The sequence below is a fragment of the Mus musculus genome, chromosome 8, assembly GCF_000001635.26.
Source record: "Mus musculus strain C57BL/6J chromosome 8, GRCm38.p6 C57BL/6J".
Lineage (NCBI taxonomy): Eukaryota > Metazoa > Chordata > Mammalia > Rodentia > Muridae > Mus > Mus musculus.
In genome coordinates, this window is record NC_000074.6 from 70,510,427 (window position 1) to 70,527,257 (window position 16,831).

At 48.2% G+C, this 16,831-nt stretch overlaps 1 protein-coding gene and 1 long non-coding RNA gene across 2 annotated transcripts; one reads left to right on the top strand and one right to left on the bottom strand.

Annotated features, from left to right (window-relative positions):
• Positions 1 to 59: 59 nt before the first annotated feature.
• Positions 60 to 2,174, top strand: 4930522P08Rik (RIKEN cDNA 4930522P08 gene). Its single transcript, NR_151735.1, has 2 exons — positions 60 to 227; positions 2,006 to 2,174. It is a non-coding gene; the product is annotated as an RIKEN cDNA 4930522P08 gene (long non-coding RNA).
• Positions 2,175 to 2,969: 795 nt separating this feature from the next.
• Positions 2,970 to 12,754, bottom strand: Kxd1 (KxDL motif containing 1). Its single transcript, NM_029366.2, has 5 exons — positions 12,637 to 12,754; positions 9,511 to 9,635; positions 7,939 to 8,091; positions 4,969 to 5,015; positions 2,970 to 3,742 (listed from the first exon to the last, which is right to left on the bottom strand). The coding sequence occupies exons 2-5, from the start codon at positions 9,609 to 9,611 to the stop codon at positions 3,510 to 3,512; spliced, it is 534 nt and encodes a 177-aa protein (NP_083642.1). The 5' UTR covers positions 9,612 to 9,635; positions 12,637 to 12,754; the 3' UTR covers positions 2,970 to 3,509.
• Positions 12,755 to 16,831: the final 4,077 nt, after the last annotated feature.

A 16,831-nucleotide genomic window follows, 5' to 3' on the forward strand; every position in this document is an offset into this window, starting at 1 on the left:
GCGCGTTTACGTCACAATCCGCGCCGCATGTCGTCCCGCCCCGGGCTTCGCCGGGCGCCATGTTGGGTCCTGGCGAGAATAGTCGTTCTGTCTGGAGCCGCTTCCGGGTGGAGCTTAACACATGAGTGATAGCAGCTCCTGCGGGAGCCTTCTCCGCTGCCTTCGCGGCGGGGACAGGTTTTTGTGTAATTGAGGCGTTGTGCTGTCACCGCAACAGGCGGACCGCGGTGAGTACTAGGCTAGCCCGCGCTACCTACCAGTCGGCTGGGGTTCAGAGTAAGCCGCTTTCTCCAAAGCCAATGAGAAGACTCAGCGGGTAAAGGCACGTTACCATCACCATCACGGTGGAGGGAGAGGACCGACCCGAGTTGTTCGCCAGCTTTAACCGGCGCGCACAGGCAATAGAAATGAATCCTAGGCCGAGCATGGTGGCGCACGCCTTTAATCCCAGCACTCGGGAGGCAGAGGCAGGCGGATTTCTGAGTTCGAGGCCAGCCTGGTCTACACAGTGAGTGCCAGGACAGCCAGGGCTACACAGAGAAACCCTGTCTCGAAAAACCAAAAAACAAAACAAAACAGAGTAAGCCGCTTTCTCCAAAGCCAATGAGAAGACTCAGCGGGTAAAGGCACGTTACCATCATGGTGGAGGGAGAGGACCGACCCGAGTTGTTCGCCAGCTTTAACCGGCGCGCACAGGCAATAGAAATGAATCCTAGGCCGGGCGTGGTGGCGCACGTCTTTAATCCCAGCACTTGGGAGGCAGAGGCAGGTGAATTTCTGAGATCGAGGCCAGCCTGGTCTACAGAGTGAGTTCCAGGACAGCCAGGGCTACACAGAGAAACCCTGTCTCGAAAAACAAAAAAAAAACAAACAAACAAAAAAAAAGAAATGAATCCTAGCAGTTGGGGGACAGAGGCCCCGGATTTCTGGAAGTTCAAGGCCACTGTGGTCCACAAAGTGGAGCATCCGCAGTGAGCTCCTGTTTCAGACAAGCAGTACAATCACGAGACCTTGCAGAGCTAACTTTCCTATGAGCTTGGCTGTGTGGCTCTTCGTTTCTTAACTATTTCCCAGTGCACCAGGCAAAAAGCAGATGTGGAGGTAACTGGGAAAATGACTTTTTTTTTTTTAATTGAAAGTAGGCTCTTTTTCCCCATATAGTATAGACTTATCAGGATTTCCTTCAAGACGACGCCCCAGATTCTCCCCAGGTCCCTACCCACTCAAAGCCACACATTTTTTCTTTTTTAATTAGAAAAGAAACAGGCAAATAAAACAAAACCAGAATAGGATGAGAAACACAGGCATAAGCTCACACATTTGTAAAACAAAGTTGGAAACCATAACATGCAACCAAAAGGTCCAAACAGCATGAGGCAAACACCTCCAAAACTACTGTTGAGTTCATTTTGTGGCCTGCCCTTAAAGTGTGCTTGGTATATCCAGTAAGACTCTGTTGGAGAAGATAATTTTCCATTTGTGAATGGCTGTCAATTGGAGATAGCTTCTGAATTAGGGTTGAGTTGTCTTCCCCTCTTAGCACTGTGGCCCTTTTCTGGCTTAGACCCCCACGGGTCCTGTGCATGCCACCAGTCTTGAGTTCATACCTGTTAGCCATGCTGGGTTTAGAGGTCCTGTTATTTGGTGTTCTCTATCCCTACTCCAAGGTTTCACCCTGCACACTGTCCAGTTGTGGGTCTGTCTTTATTCCCATCTACTTCTCTAATGCTGGCCGAGCAAGGCCCTGGTCTGCTTCCCCACCTATTACCAGGTAGAAAATACCTCCAAGAAGACACTTTTAATGACTCAGAAAGTACATACATGTTTATCGTGGTGGTTTTGTTTGTTTGTTTTTTTCAAGACAGGGTTTCTCTGTGTAGTCCTGGCACTCAGTTTGTAGACCAAGCTGGCCAGAAATCCGCCTGCCTCTGCCTCCCGAGTGCTGGGATTAAAGGCGTGCTCCACCACCGCCTGGCATGTGCCTGGCATGTTTATCGTGTTTTAGGTGTACCACATGAATGCTGTGCTCATAGAGACCAGAAGAGTGTGCTGATATGGAAATGCAGTTACTGATGACTGTGGATACTGAGAATTGAACCACTTCCTCTTCCAAAAGCAGCCTCTTAACCTCTGAGCCATCTCAGCAACCCTAAAAATATTTATTTTTTATGTGTATGAATGTGTTGCCTTTTTGTGTTGGTGTACCATTAAAATGACTGGTGCCATGAAGTCCAGTAGAGTCCCATTTGTCCTGGGACTGGAGTTGTAATCTTCCATGTGGGCACTACAGTTTCCTTTTTTTTTTTTTTTTTTTTTTTTTTGATTTTTCGAGACAGGGTTTCTCTGTATATAGCCCTGGATGTCCTGGAACTCTTTGTAGACCAGGCTGGCCTCGAACTCAGCCTCTGCCTCCCGAGTGCTGGGATTAAAGGCGTGCACCACCACGGCAGTTTCCTTTTTGATGCTACCCTGCAGTGCTGTTGCTGGACCCTGGGACCCAGTGCTTGTTTAGCATGGCTCTGCAACCATGCTATGTCCTGACAAAGTATCATTTAAGACTGCTTCAAGGCTAGGAAGATGGTTCAGTGGGTAAAGCTCCTGCTGTGCAAGCCTGAAGAACCAAGTTCAAATCCCCATGACAAAAGTAAAAGCTGCCTAGAATGGTAGCTGGTATCTGCAATCTAGCTCCAGTGTCTAGATAGCAGGAACCAGAAACCCTAGGCCAAGGAGTGGCCTCAGCAGGGAACAAGACTTTCACAGAGAAGGTAGTCCATCAAGGCAGGTTTTGCCCTCTGACCCCAACTTGGATGCCTCAGGACTCTCATCTGGCACAACTCTGTCTTAGTAGTTCACAGGGTCTGGAGTTTGGCCAGCCTCCTCCAGCAGGGCCCCCTGGAGCCATCCGGGACCTGCCCATGTTCTGGGGTGTGAGGCCCAAAAACAGAAGCAAGCCACTGTTGCTATAAGTGTTCCCTTTTAACAACAGTCTTTATTGATAACTTCCCAACATCTGGAAACATCAGGTACAAAAATATTCCATTCAGTTGTTTTCTAAGATAACTGGCCAGCTCCTGGAGATGCCTGATGGACCCTCAAGAAACAGTCAGGTCTGCCTCTATCTTGAACCTTCTATTTCTCCAGTATTCAACACAACAGGAAAAAAGTACTCCACAGATGGCAGGGAGCCCAGAGTTGAGTCAGCAGCTGCCAGTGGGTAGAAACAAGCTCGGCCCTCCTGTGCCCACCTAAGGTGTGGGGGACAGACGATCTGGCTTTGGTCTCTGGGGACCTCAGAAGCACTGTTCAAAGCTGGCCCAAGCTGAGCTCAAGGTTACCTGTACTCAGCCCCACCTGGGGCACATGTGCTGGCATAGGGAAGTCCTGCTCTTAGGGGGAGTGGCAGGAATTAGGAATCCTGCCTATGAAAGAATGGAGCAGCCAAGCTGACCGACTGTGACCCTAGGAGGATCACGGCTGCCCTGAGCCTTTCTGGGATGGTGGGAGGGAGGCTATTCTTCATGTGTCTCTTCCTCATCATCTGTCTGTCTGTGGCCGTTGATGGCAGGAGAGCCAGGTTGAATGTGTGATAGGTCCTCAAAGCCAGGACTTAGGGATGGCGAGACCGTGTCAGGGCTGGTGTCACAGGAGCCCGTGCTCTGCTCCGAGGTGGCGATGGTTGTGGTGATACTGGGTGGGATAGGGTCTTCATCTTCATCCTCTAGGAATGAACCCTCTGGGATGTCTGGGGAAGAAACCCCCATGTTGGTCAAGATTCCAGCCTTCCTTATGGGTGGCACCTAAAAAACTCTCACCCTTGGGGCATGACTCAGCCCACTTTACAGAGGAGGAAACTGAGACCTGGACAGATGTAAGGAAAGTCATCACAGGTCTAGGGTGAGGATGAACTCAGTGAACACGCCCATTTGTCATCCAGTATAGGAGACAGGCAGAGGGAACACAAGGACTGCACATGAAGTGCTGCCAGAAAGTTTTAACACTTGAAACAAAACCAACAAAAGCCGTAGGTTGCCTGGCACAGGCAGAGATGCTGGGTCTGGCTGTGTGTGCATCAGCCCTGCCTTGTACTAGCATTCTAGGTACAGGCAGAAGGATCAGGAGTTCAAGACCATCTTTAACTACAAAAGAATTTGAGGCCAGCTTGGATTACCTTAGACCATGTCTTGAAAACAAAGCAAAGCTGAATGGGGGTAGCACATGCCTTTAATCCCAGCACTCAGGAGGCAGAGGCATAAAGATCTCCTGAGTTTAAGGCCAGGTCTACAGAGTGAGGTCCAGGATAGCCAGAGCCACGCGGTGAAACCCTGTCTCAAAAAGAACCAAATTAAACCAAATCAAACCAAAAAAAAAAAAAAAATCCAAAAAACCACAATACAAACAAAAGAAAGCCCAGGAATTCTGCCTGTCACTGGAAGGGACAAACCCACCCAGGAGATGAGGTGAGCAGACAAAGCCTCTGGCAATGTCAGGCTCCCAGGGATTTTGCAGCAGTTTCATCTTTGTGAAACTGAATGTTCCACCCTCACCTCACACATGCTTGTGAGTGACAGCCTGGTTCACAGGGCTCCTGGGTATGAGAGCAATCACTATTCAATTCATTCTTTTTTGTTTGTTTTTTTGTTTTTTTTCTAGACAAGGTTTCTCTGTATATAGCCCTGGCTGTCCTGGAACTCACTTTGTAGACCAGGCTGGCCTCGAACTTAGAAATCCACCTGCCTCTGCCTCCTGAGTGTTGGGATTAAAGGCATGGGCCACCACCACCTAGCTACTATTCATTCTTGAAACCAACCTCCAGAAAGAATATTGCAGCCTCCCACGGCAGAGGCCTCTCCACCCATCACCCTTGAGACCCTGTATAGGCAGCTGTGCAGGCACCCTTCAGATGCTAGCAGAAGGCACTGGCAGCAGTGGGGGTTGGGGGTGTAGGGAGGGGGAGTGGGGCACACTTACGGCTGAAGGCCTCTGGGTGCTGCCGGGCTAGCTTCCCCTTCAGTGTCCTATGGAGAAGGGAATAGAAAGGGATGAGCCACCAGCCTCACTGGGCTCTGGGAACTGCCCGTGTCTGTCTCTCACTGTTTCGGGCACTTGTCTCCCTGCTGTCCCATGTCCATAGACCCTCCTCTCTTCCTAGGCTACAACCTGAGCTCACTGCAGCTGTCTACACTTTATTCCTTCTTTGTCGGCTCCCAGGTGATGAGGTCAGAGTTCTAGACTGGGACTTCTCAGTCCATGTCTACCTTGGTTGTGGCTCCATGAACCAGGCTGTCTGGTCAGCAAGCCCCAGAGCTCAGATGACAGGCACCACCTAGACCCAGCATTTAAATTTTTCATTTTGTCGGGCTGGAGAGATGGCTCAATGGTTAAGAGCACTGACTGCTCTTCCAGAGGTCCTGATTCCTGAGTTCAGCTCTCAGTAACCACATGCTGGCTCACAACCATCTGTAATGGGATCTGATGCCCTCTTCTGGTGTGTCTGAAGACAGCTACAGTGTACTCACAGACATAAAATAAATCTTTAAAAATTTTCATCTTGGGGCTGAAGAGATGGCTCAGTGGTTAAGAGCACTGTTCCTTCTTCCAGAGATCCTGAGTTCAATTCCCAGCAAACACATGGTGGTTCACAACCATCTATGAGGGTATCTGATGCTCTCTTCTGGCCTGCAGATGTATATGCAGTAGAGCATTCATACTTTAAATAAATAAAAATTTAAAGACTTTTTTTTTTTCATCATGTCTTTAACGTGTGTGTGTGTGTGTGATTTCTCTCTTGTGTGTGTGTGTTGTGTATGTGTGTGTTTGATTTTTGGCTGACTCCAGTTCTCTGGAGCAGGAGTCGAAGGCAGTTGTGGGCCATTTGACATGGGTGCTGGGAACTAAGCATCTGTCCTTTGCAAGATCAAGACACCCTTGTAACCACTGAACCATCTCCACAGCCGCTGTGCCTGAATTACATGTGCACTGGGCGAGCACAGTCTCCTCAGACCCCTCTGGCTTTTTGAGACAAAGATTTGTTGGTAGCTCAGGCTGTCCTTGAACTCACTACAGAGCCCCCACTGACCTGGAAATCAAATTCCTCCTGTCTCAAGCTCCGGTGCACAGGATCACAGGCATGTGTCATCATGCCCAGTTGGCTTTATTACCTTATGAACTGGCTGCTGATTACTCTGCCTTAAGTCCTGCACTCCAGGCCTGCCAGGAGCTAGGGAAGGTCTTCAGACAGCACAGCTCCTGTCCTGGCTGCAGTCAGCCTGGCACAATTAACAGCTGAGGATCAGCACCTGACACACTGGACACATGCTGCTGTATTAACTCAAAGAGCTCCTTCTATTCCCCAAACTCCATGTAGGATCAGCTTGGTGTTCTGGGCTACAAGTGTGTATGAGAGGGAGGTAGGAGACAGGATAGCAGAGCACCTAGGCACTAGGGAGGCAGAGGCAGGAGGCTCTCTCTGAGTTTCAGGATAGTCATTGAGACCTTACCTCAAAAATAAAGCAAAATAACACTAATAGAAAGAATGAAATAGCTGGGCGGTAGTGGTGCACACCTTTAATCCCAGCACTTGGGAGGCAGAGGCAAGCGGATTTCTGAGTTTGAGGCCAGCCTGGTCTACAAAAGTGAGTTCCAGGACAGCCAGAGCTACACAGAGAAACCCTGTCTCGAAAAGCCAAAAAAAAAAAAGGGGCTGGAGAGATGGCTCAGTGGGTAAGAGCACCCGACTGCTCTTCTGAAGGTTTGGAGTTCAAATCCCAGCAACCACATGGTGGCTCACAACCATCCGTAACAAGATCTGACTCCCTCTTCTGGATTGTCTGAAGACAGCTACAGTGTACTTACATATAATAAATAAATGAATCTTTAAAAATATTTAAAAAAAAAAAAGGTGTGATGCTTTAAAAAAAAAAAAGAATGAAATAGACTGGTTTAGAACATCTCAAAACTTTTGAGTAGAGTTTACTTTGTCCCCTTAGGTCCCAAGGCCAGAGCCTTGGGCTGAGGGAAAAAAAGGGCATATGTGTGATCTGGATCCCATGGTCTTGGCTGTTCTGGGTCTGGGCAGCTGGCTGCAGGTGTGTCCACTGCAGTGATAGGTAAGGCTGGGAAGTACATCTGAAGGAGCACCTAAGTGCCACAGACATGGGTATCATGGTCCAGGAGCCAGCACCACTGTGGGAAGACCCAACCAAACCTGCCTCTATCCAGGATGGACCCGGGTCCCTGGTGTTCTGCTGGCCAGCCAGCTAGAAGTGGAGGGCCTGGCCTGTCTACCCAACTATAACCTCTCCTGACTTATATTTGGGTCCCAGCTACGTAGCACAGTTATCAAATAAAAGGGAAAGTCACAACTGGGTGTTTAAATGCCTACGCCTTCAATCCCAGCACCCATGAAGCAGAGGCAGATGGATCTCTGGGTTTGAGACCAGCCTATTCTACAGAGGGAGTCCCAGAACAGCAAAGGCTACACAGAGAGAAACCCTGTCTCAAAAACAAGTGGGAGTGGGTGGGATTGGAGGCGGGGTGGGGGTGGGGGGTAGACTCACTACTTCCAGATTACTCCCTCAGAGGTCAGATCTACCTTGTAAAACAACCAGAATTCTCTGGGCTGGAGAAGACAGAGGGCAGAGCCAGTGGAGAGAAGAGGAGGGAGCCTCAGAGGGGAGGGAGGAGAGAGTGTAGGGCAAGGACTTAAGGGGAAAGGTGTGGCTTCAGAAGACACTAAGGAGGCAGAGGCTAGCAAAGGCTCCTGGGTAAAATCTGGGAGGTGATAGGCAGAGCTTCAGAGTGGAGGAGCTGGACATCTAAAGCAAGTTGGGTGACAGACAGAAAGGGCTAATAGTGGGGTATTGGGGAATAGTGGTTTGGGGAAGATGTGCTTGCTTGTAAGACAGGCTGAGGAGGCATCTGGCTGGGGGGAGGGGCCACCTGATCCTTCGGAAAATGCTGTCCAGATCCCGTTTCATGTCCACCAAGGTGCGGGTATGGTGCATGAAGCGCTCACTCATCTGTTGCAGCCGCACACTGGACAGATTGTTGAAGTTCAGAAGCATCTCGTTGGTTTTCTCGAAGCGGTCCAGCCTAGGGGGAGAGGGCAAGGGCCTTTGCATCAGGCCTAGGAGCCCCCTCAGCCCGAGCTAATCCCTGAGAGTCACAGCCTCTGCATTTAATTACAGAGCCAAGGCCTCAAGAATTCTATCTACTGTTCAGATCACCCAACTCCTGCTCAGCTGAAAGCCCTATTCAGAGGTACTCTTTGTTGCAGCCTGACTCCTTCACGGAGTTCTTTAGCATGCATTAGTTCTGACAGGATGCTGCCTGGTCTGGGAGCTACTTCATGTTCTAAACAGACCTTAAATGGCCTCTAGAGAAGCACTATGATTATAGGCTTGTGCCACTACATCCAGTCACAAAGCTGACATGTGTTTATTTATTAGCTGACCTTTTTGTTTGTTTGTTTTGAGACAGGATTTCTCTGTGTAGTCCTGGCTGTCCTGGAACTCACTTTGTAGACCAGGTTGGCCTCAAACTGAGAAATCTGCCTGCCTCTGCCTCCCGAGTGCTGGGATTAAAGGTGTGCGCCACCACGCCTGGCTAGCTGACCTTTTATAAGATTTTTTTTTTTTTTTTTTGAGTCAGTATCTCACTATGTAGCCTTGACTGGCTTGGAGCTCATGAATGAAGGAGTTAAAGCTGTGCGCCACTGCACCAGACCCAGACTTATTTTCTATTCTGTACTTGGCCTGTGTTCCTCTGTGGAACATGTATATATAGTGCTTACAGACGCCAGAAGGTGTGGGACCCAGGGAACATGAGTCACAGTTGTGAGCCGCCTTTCTCAGAATCACTCACTCCTCAAGCTGACTGCTCCTTGTTACACTGTGTAAACCCCAAGTCAATCCCAAGGGCCAGGACAGTTCCCGTTTGATTTTGTCACTGTTAGTCTGGGAGTTTACGTGACCATATCCGAACCTAACCTAAAGAACCAGGAGAGAATCCTGGCCATGGTGACAAAACCTAAAAAAACAAAACAAAACCCCCAAACAGGAAATAATGAAGTAAATAATCTGAGGCAGAGAGCCCTAGAAGACTGCCGCATCTGGCTGAAGGCTGTGTTATGAACATGGAGCTAGCTACTAGAACGGACTTGGAGCATCTGCATGCTTAGCAAACACCACCAAGTCACCTTCAAAAGCTAAATTCAGGGTGAAGCTGTCCCAGCAAGGGAATGAAGCATCCTGAACAAGGCTCCCTGCATACCCAAACTGGGCTCTGGGTGCCAATGCCAAAAGCTAGCCCAGAAGAGCCTCTGAGTATTCCTGTCTCTCCAGCCCTCCCAGCCCTGGCCTGGGGACAGAACCACTTGGCCCTGTCATGCACAGCTCCAAGATCTGATCCCATGCCAAGATTAGAGCCTGGAGCTCGTTTTCTTTACCACATCCTGGGCAGGGCTTGGGGGAGATAGTAGGACCCTTCCCATGCCTCCCATGGCCTGCTCACATATTCTTCTGGGCCAGGATTATGGCATTGACATCATCAGTGTTCACCATGCTGAGGAAGCGGCCACAGAAGACCCTTGAGGCTGAGTCTGGGGTGTCCATCTCTTTCTCCTCCGCCTCCAATGCCTGAAATGAGCAGAACAATGTGAGGTCAGCACGAGACAGGTGATGTCAAGAACTCATCATGTCCCCTAACACATCACCCCAGCTGGAAATATGGGGTGTTTGGGAGCCTAGCAGGAACACATCCCAATAAAACATAAGCCTGGAGGGCAGAACATGGTAGCACACTTGTTGATTCCAACATTGAAGAAGCTAAGGCAGGAGGACGGAGACTTAAGCTACCTGGGGGCTGAAATTTTCACTCTGCCACCCTCCATAGCTCACACTGGACCAAACCCCAGAACTCTCCACAGGCACAGCTGGGCATGTCATTTCTCCTTTCATTGTCCACACTAGGTTCTGCAAGGCGGTCACTCCACCTTCTCTTAAGCTCTGTGCCTGCCTAGCTTCAGGTCAGTCTTTTTTATGGAACACGGCTATAGTACTCACATGATAGAGGACAGACTACAGAGACTGAGTTTCCTGATGCAGAGCCTAGGGTGTCAAGACACCCGGGCTAGCTACAGGTGGCCACAGATAGGACACAAAACTCAGATCCTCTTCCAGTCCAGCAAGTGCTCTGTGGCATCTCTGCAGTCCATTCTTCCACCAGCTTCCAGGGTCTGCCTGTACCTGCTCCCCACCTCACCACTGAGCTCAGCTCTGTGTTTAGGTTCTACAGACTGAACCTGGGTCCCTAAACATGTTACCAGCTCAGTTAACACATCAAGTGCACCCTCCCTTCAAGACAGGGTCCTGGGGCTGGAGAGATGGCTTAGTGGTTAGGAGCACTGACTGCTCTTCCAGAGGTCCTGAGTTCAATTCCCAGCAACCTCATGGTGACTCACAACCATCCATAATGAGATCTGACGCCCTCTTCTGGTGTGTCTGAAGTCAGCTATAGTATACTTATGTATAATAAATCTTTGAGCAAGCAGAGACTGAGCGAGCAGGGCCGATTGGAGCAGGGCTGACCGTATTGAACAAGGCTAATGGGAAAGAGCAGGGTTGACCAGAGCAAGCAGAGGTCCTAAAAAATTCAATTCCCAACAACCAAATGAAGGTTCACAACCATCTGTACAGCTACAGTGTACTCACGTACATTAAAAAAAAAAAAAAAAGGACTAAACCTCCGAAATGCAAGCCAACCCCAATTAAATGCTTTCTTTAAAAAAAAAAAAAAGATGAAAGAAAAAAGAAACTAGCTATGGGCAGGACACAACTCTTTCCATCCAATAACCACACCAAGTCCAGTCACCCGGTAATCAAGCATGACCATGGACAAACCAGGGTTTTAGACCCTAGTACAAGGGGAGAATGCAGGACGATCCAGCCTTCATGGCCAACCAGAGCTTCATAGAGCGTCCCAGGCCCACCTGAGCAACACACACTGGCCCTATTTTAGGTGGGTGGCCTGTAAGACAGTGCCTAAAAGATGTTTGCTGTCTATACTGAGGACTCCAGTTCAAGCCCTGGAACACACCTGGCAGAAAACCCCTTCATGAGAAGGTGCATGCCCCCATTTCCCAAAATAGACTGTAAATTATCTTAAGAAAGAAGAAAAACAGCCAGGCAGTGGTGGCGCAAGCCTTTAATCCCAGTACTTGGGAGGTAGAGGCAGGTGGATTTTTGAGTTCGAGGCTAGCCTGATCTACAGAGTGGGTTCCAGGACAGCCAGGGCTACACAGAGAAACTGTCTCCAAAAACCAAAAAAAAAAAAAAAAGTAGAAGAAAAGTAACTTGTGATTAAAGGGCATAGTCAACAACTAGGTTAACAGCTAGCATCTCTCATGCAGAATTTTAATTCCAGAGATTTTGTTCTAGATCAGGTATCAGTCCTGGTCTGGGACTGAACTGGAAGCATGCAGAAGCCCTGGGTCCTTCAGGGCTTAAGGTCAGTTTGGGCTGTACATACTGAGTTTTGGGCCACCCTAAGATGCATGAAACCCTATTTTAAAACAGAAGCCTGGTGTGACAGCTCATGTTTGCCATCCTGGCACTCAGGTGACTAGAAGACTGTTGTAAGTTTAAAGTTAATTTGCGCTACATAATGAGTGGGAGACGAGATTGAGACACATAAGACTGTCTAAATAAATACGTGCTGGAGAGATGACTCAACGGTCAAGAGCACTGACTGCTCTTCCAGAGGTCCTGAGTTCAACTCCCAGCAATCACATGGTGGCTCACAACCATCTGTAATGGGAATCCAGTGCCCACTTCTGCTTTGTCTGAAGACAGCGACAGTTTATGTATGCACATACGTGAAATAAACAAATAAGAGTCAGGTGTGGTGAATGCCCTGCCCGTGCACAGTGCTAGAGAAGACAGTAAGAGCAGAAGTTTCAGGTCACTTTTGCTTTGTGAGTTACAGACTAGCCTGGAACAAATGAGACCCTAATCCAAAACAAGACTCAACACAAGCAGATGAGGTAACTCACGCTTGTCATCCCAGTACTTTAGAGACTGAGGAAGATGCATTTCAAGGAGACAGAGGCCCCAGTCTGGGCTGCTATCTCAAAATTTTAATGACTCTCTTTATAGTTGGGTGGCCGAGGCAGGATGATTACCAGGAACTGGAGGCTAATTTGAGCTATCATCTAAAGAAACACTAACTCTCCCCCAGGAATGTCAGGCTGACTGGAATGGCTCTGAGCCTCAAGGTCACAGTAGGAGCACAAGGAGCCGTCCGGCCCGAGTCCTCTAAACGGACTTCAACTCTTCCGGCCAAACTCTGAAGGAGAAACAACAACAACAAAAGAACCAAACCAGATAAGGCGTGACTCAAACAAACACGGGGTCCCCGCCCCTTTGAGCGGGGAAACTGAGGTACACGCGCACCCCAAGCCGCTCAGGGCTCCAGGTCACACAACTAGGGTTTCCATCTAGATTGGCCCGCGCTATCGCTGCGAATCCGGGAAAACTGAGGCTGTGTCCCCGAGCTAGGATGGGCCCTCCCTCCCCTCCGTGGCCTCCTGACGCCCCGAGTTCCCGCCCTGCCCGGCCCCGGCGGCTCCAGCCTCGGCACCTGCACATCTGGCGGCCTGGCTCGCGCTTCCGGGAGGGCGCCCTAGCGCTTACGTCATCATAGAGCGTCCACGAGCGCCCCCTGTCCTGGCGCCTAGGAGCCTGCGCGTACTCACCGCGAGGAGGCGGGAGGACCAAATTGTAGAAGCCCTAACGTGAACGCCAAAAGGATGAGCAATCGCAGCACTAGATACGCGCACGCGCTGTGTCCCAAACATGGCTTTTAAGCAATCCGGAAGTGGGCAATTAAATGTATTATTTATCAATCCAGTGTTACACAAGGAAACCCTATCTCGAAAAGTAAACAAAAAGACAAGGTCATATGTACTCAGGCTGGATTCCAGCTCGCCATGGAGCCTAGGTTACCCTTAAAATCCTGGTCATCCTGAAATGGCGTGTACGCCATTGTATGCCACCATGTGTGACTTTCAGATTTTTGAGGTATCGCTGTAGCCCAGGCTGGCCTGGTACTCGGTATTGTGAGAAATAATCCCCTCTCTCTAATAAAGAGTCTGGTGAAAGAGATGCAGGGATTTGACTTGTTTTGTTTGGGTTTTTCTAGACCGTTTCTCTGTGTAACAGAGCTCTGCCTGTTCTGGACTTGCTTATTTAGACCAAGCCAGACTCGAACTCATAGAGATCTACCGGCCTCCTGAGTGGTCGGATTGAAGGCCTGTGCCACCAGGACCGGCCAGTTTTGGTTTTATGAAACAAGATTTCTCTTTTTATCTCTGGTTTTTCTGGGACTTTTTCTGTACGTCCAAATAAGAGAAACCGTTTTTAATATGCCTTCTGCAAAAAAAGGATTTCAGCATAGAAAAAAAGGCAGAGGCTGGCATGCTGATTTCTTGCAAACAAGGCAGTATTTGATTTCTTTTTTTCTTCTCCTACTCCTTTCTTTGTGTAGTCCCGGCTGTCCAGGAATGCCCTTTAGTGTTTTGAACAGGTTGCTCTTTAACTCAGAGATCTGTCTTTCTCTGCCTCCTCTGTGCTGGGATCAAAGGTATGTACTACTATGGCCAGCTAACGTAGTAGTTTTTTTTTTTTTTTTTAAGATTTATTTATTATATGTAAGTACACTGTAGCTGTCTTCAGACACTCCAGAAGAGGGAGTCAGATCTCATTACGGATGGTTGTGAGCCACCATGTGGTTGCTGGGATTTGAACTCCGGACCTTCGGAAGAGCAGTCGGGTGCTCTTACCCACTGAGCCATCTCACCAGCCCCCCGTAGTAGTTTTTAAAGTCCTGATCATAAGTAACCTCAGGCTTTTTCCCATAACTGGATACTCAGAGAGTTACAATCTTTGTATACCTTACCATAGTCTTTAAATTCCCCATTCTATTCCAGGGATTTAAAATCTTATCAAATGAGTCGTCTAGGCTTGAGCCTGACTATTCCTTCTCTGATTGTGGCATGGGTCACATAGTACAGTGCCTGTAACTTTACAACTATCCTGGGTGCTAAGAGAAGCAGACAGCAGTGACAACTCAGGACAGGAAGAGTCTAGCACCTCATGCTACCTGTGCTTCTTTGGTGGATTCTAAGTATACCTGATACTGAAAATATACAAGAACAAATTACTTTTTACATTATGAGTCAGGAGCTGGCCTTGAAATTCCTGTCTATCCTCCCGCCCCAGCTTCACTGGGGCTGGGAATGAAGACCTGCTGCACCATACCTATCATCTGGACAGTTCTTCTATTTGAGCACCACAATATGTCTGTCCCGTGAGGTGTGAGGTGGGGATGGGGGATCTGAAGACTTATTTTTTCCTAGCAACCTGGTTCTATTTTTTTTTTAAATGTGTAACCCCTTTATTACTGTATGTGTGTGACTATTTTGCCCTTATACCATGTATGTGCCTGGTGCTCATGGAGATCAAAAGAAATCAAAAGAATCCTTGGAATTACAGACAGTTGTGAGCTGCCATGTGGGTGCTGGGAATTGAACCTAGGTCCTCTGCAAGAGCAGCCAGTGCTCTTAACTTCCAAGTCATCAAGTTCCTTTTCCTCTCTGTCCTTGACTCTCTGTCACCCCCCACCCACCCACCCACCCACCCACACCCAGCCCTAAGCAACTTGTGTCTTCTGTTTTCTGTTTAGAAAGCTTACTGATTCAGGTTGCTTACTGCTGTCTGTATGGCTGTGTAGAAGCCCCAAAGCCCACACTCCATCCTTAGATGTCTGAAAGACCCATACCAGACTGATGAAACTCAAATGTGAAAGCTGCTCAAGTTTTTCCACAGGACAACACATTTTCCTAAACTTCATCAGTTCTTTGCTTCCGTACAGCCCAGAGTGCTAGCACACACCTGGGAGCTCAGCTGCTGTTGAGGCTGTAGCAAGGACTATAACCACAAATATAAGGCTAACCTGGGCTACAGAGTGAGCTCAAAGCCAGGCTGGGGATTTCTGAGTTCAAGGCCAGCCTCGTGTATCTACAGAGTGAGTTTCAGGACAGCCAGGGCCACACAGAGAAACCCTGTCTTGAAAAACCAAACCAAAACAAACAATCAATCAAACAAACAAAAAAACAAAGCCAGACTGACTATGTATGTAGTGAGACTTTCCTACTTCAAAAAGAAAATAAAATGCCAGGTGGTAGTGGCGCATGCTTTTAATCCCAGTACTCGGGGAGGTAGGTGGACCTCTGTGAGTTCTAGACCAGCCTGGTCTACAGAGCTAGTTTCAGGGTGGCCAGAGCCACAGGAAGAAACTCTGTCTTGAAAAACAAAAACTAGGGCTGGTGAGATGGCTCAGTGGGGAGGAGCACTGACTGCTCTTCCAGAGGTCCTGAGTTCAAATCCCAGCAACCACATGGTAGCTCACAACCACCCATAATGAGATCTAATGCCCTCTTCTGGTGTGTCTGAAGACAGCTATAGTGTACTTATTTATAATAATAAATAAATCTTTGGGTTGGAGCAAGCGGGGTTGACCTGAGCAAGCAGAGGTCCTAAATTCAATTCCCAACAACCACATGAAGGCTCACAACCATCTGTACAGTGTACTGACAAACATAAAATAAATAAATCTTAAAAAAGAAAACAAAAGAGGAAGAAAAAGAAAATAGCTAAGAGATATAACTGTATGAATAGAGCAACAGAAAAAAGTTACACAGTGGGAGTAGAGCCAGGGCATGAGCACCTTACAGTCTTGAGCTCAATCTACAGCTCCAACATGGTAGGACAGAACTCATTTGTGCAAATTATCCTTTGGCATTCACTTGTGTACCAGGGAGGCGCATGTTCATTCATTCATATATATATTCCATATATAATATATAGTTTTCCTTGCATGTAAAGAGATATTGAGGTCTACACTGCTTAACTGAGCTTCTGCCTAGCATGTGCAAAGGTCCCAGATCCAATTTCAAGTACTACAAGAACCAAAGAACAACAACAAAAAACAAACCCCACTGGGTTTCAGATGTAGCCAGGTTCAAAGCCCTCAGAACTGGAACAAGCCCATGGTTTCTTTGATATCAAGTGAAAGAATTACAGGATCATTCTTGAAAGGTGACAGCTCGGGAGAGTAGATAAGGTCCTTCAAATGAGAGGCCCTGCTTTCTCCCTGACACCTTAGCACCTTCTGGCAGAGTCTGCATGGACAGCAGGCAGTTACTGAAAACCTTGTATCTCAGGTGACTGCCCTTCAGCTTTCAGCTACTGTTCTTTTAGACAGTGCAATGTAGCCAAGCCGGGTCGTGAACTTCTGATCCTCAGTGCCCCACTTGTCAAGTACTGAGACAACAGGCAAGCACCCTGTCTGGCTTCCTGACCCCGTCTGTACCTTCAAGGTAACTTAGTAAGCAGTCACACAAGACCCCAGAACCTTGGGGCTGGAGAGATGGATGGCTCAGTGGTTTAGAGCACTGACTGCTCTTCCAGAGGTCCTTAAATTCAATTCCCAGCAACCACATGGTGGCTCACAATCATCTGTAATGGGATCTGATGCCCTCTTCTGGTGTGTCTAAAGACAGTGACAGTGTACTAATAAAATTAAATCAATAATTCTTTAAGACTCCAGAACCTCACAAGCAAGCTAAACACTTTGCTGTCAGCTTGGGCTTCATGGTCAGACCCTGGCTAACTAAAATACAATATAAAACATGAAACAAAAGAGAATGCTATAATAAAATAGTTGAGACGGGTGTGGTAGCACACACCTTTAATCCCAGGAGCAGATAGAGGCA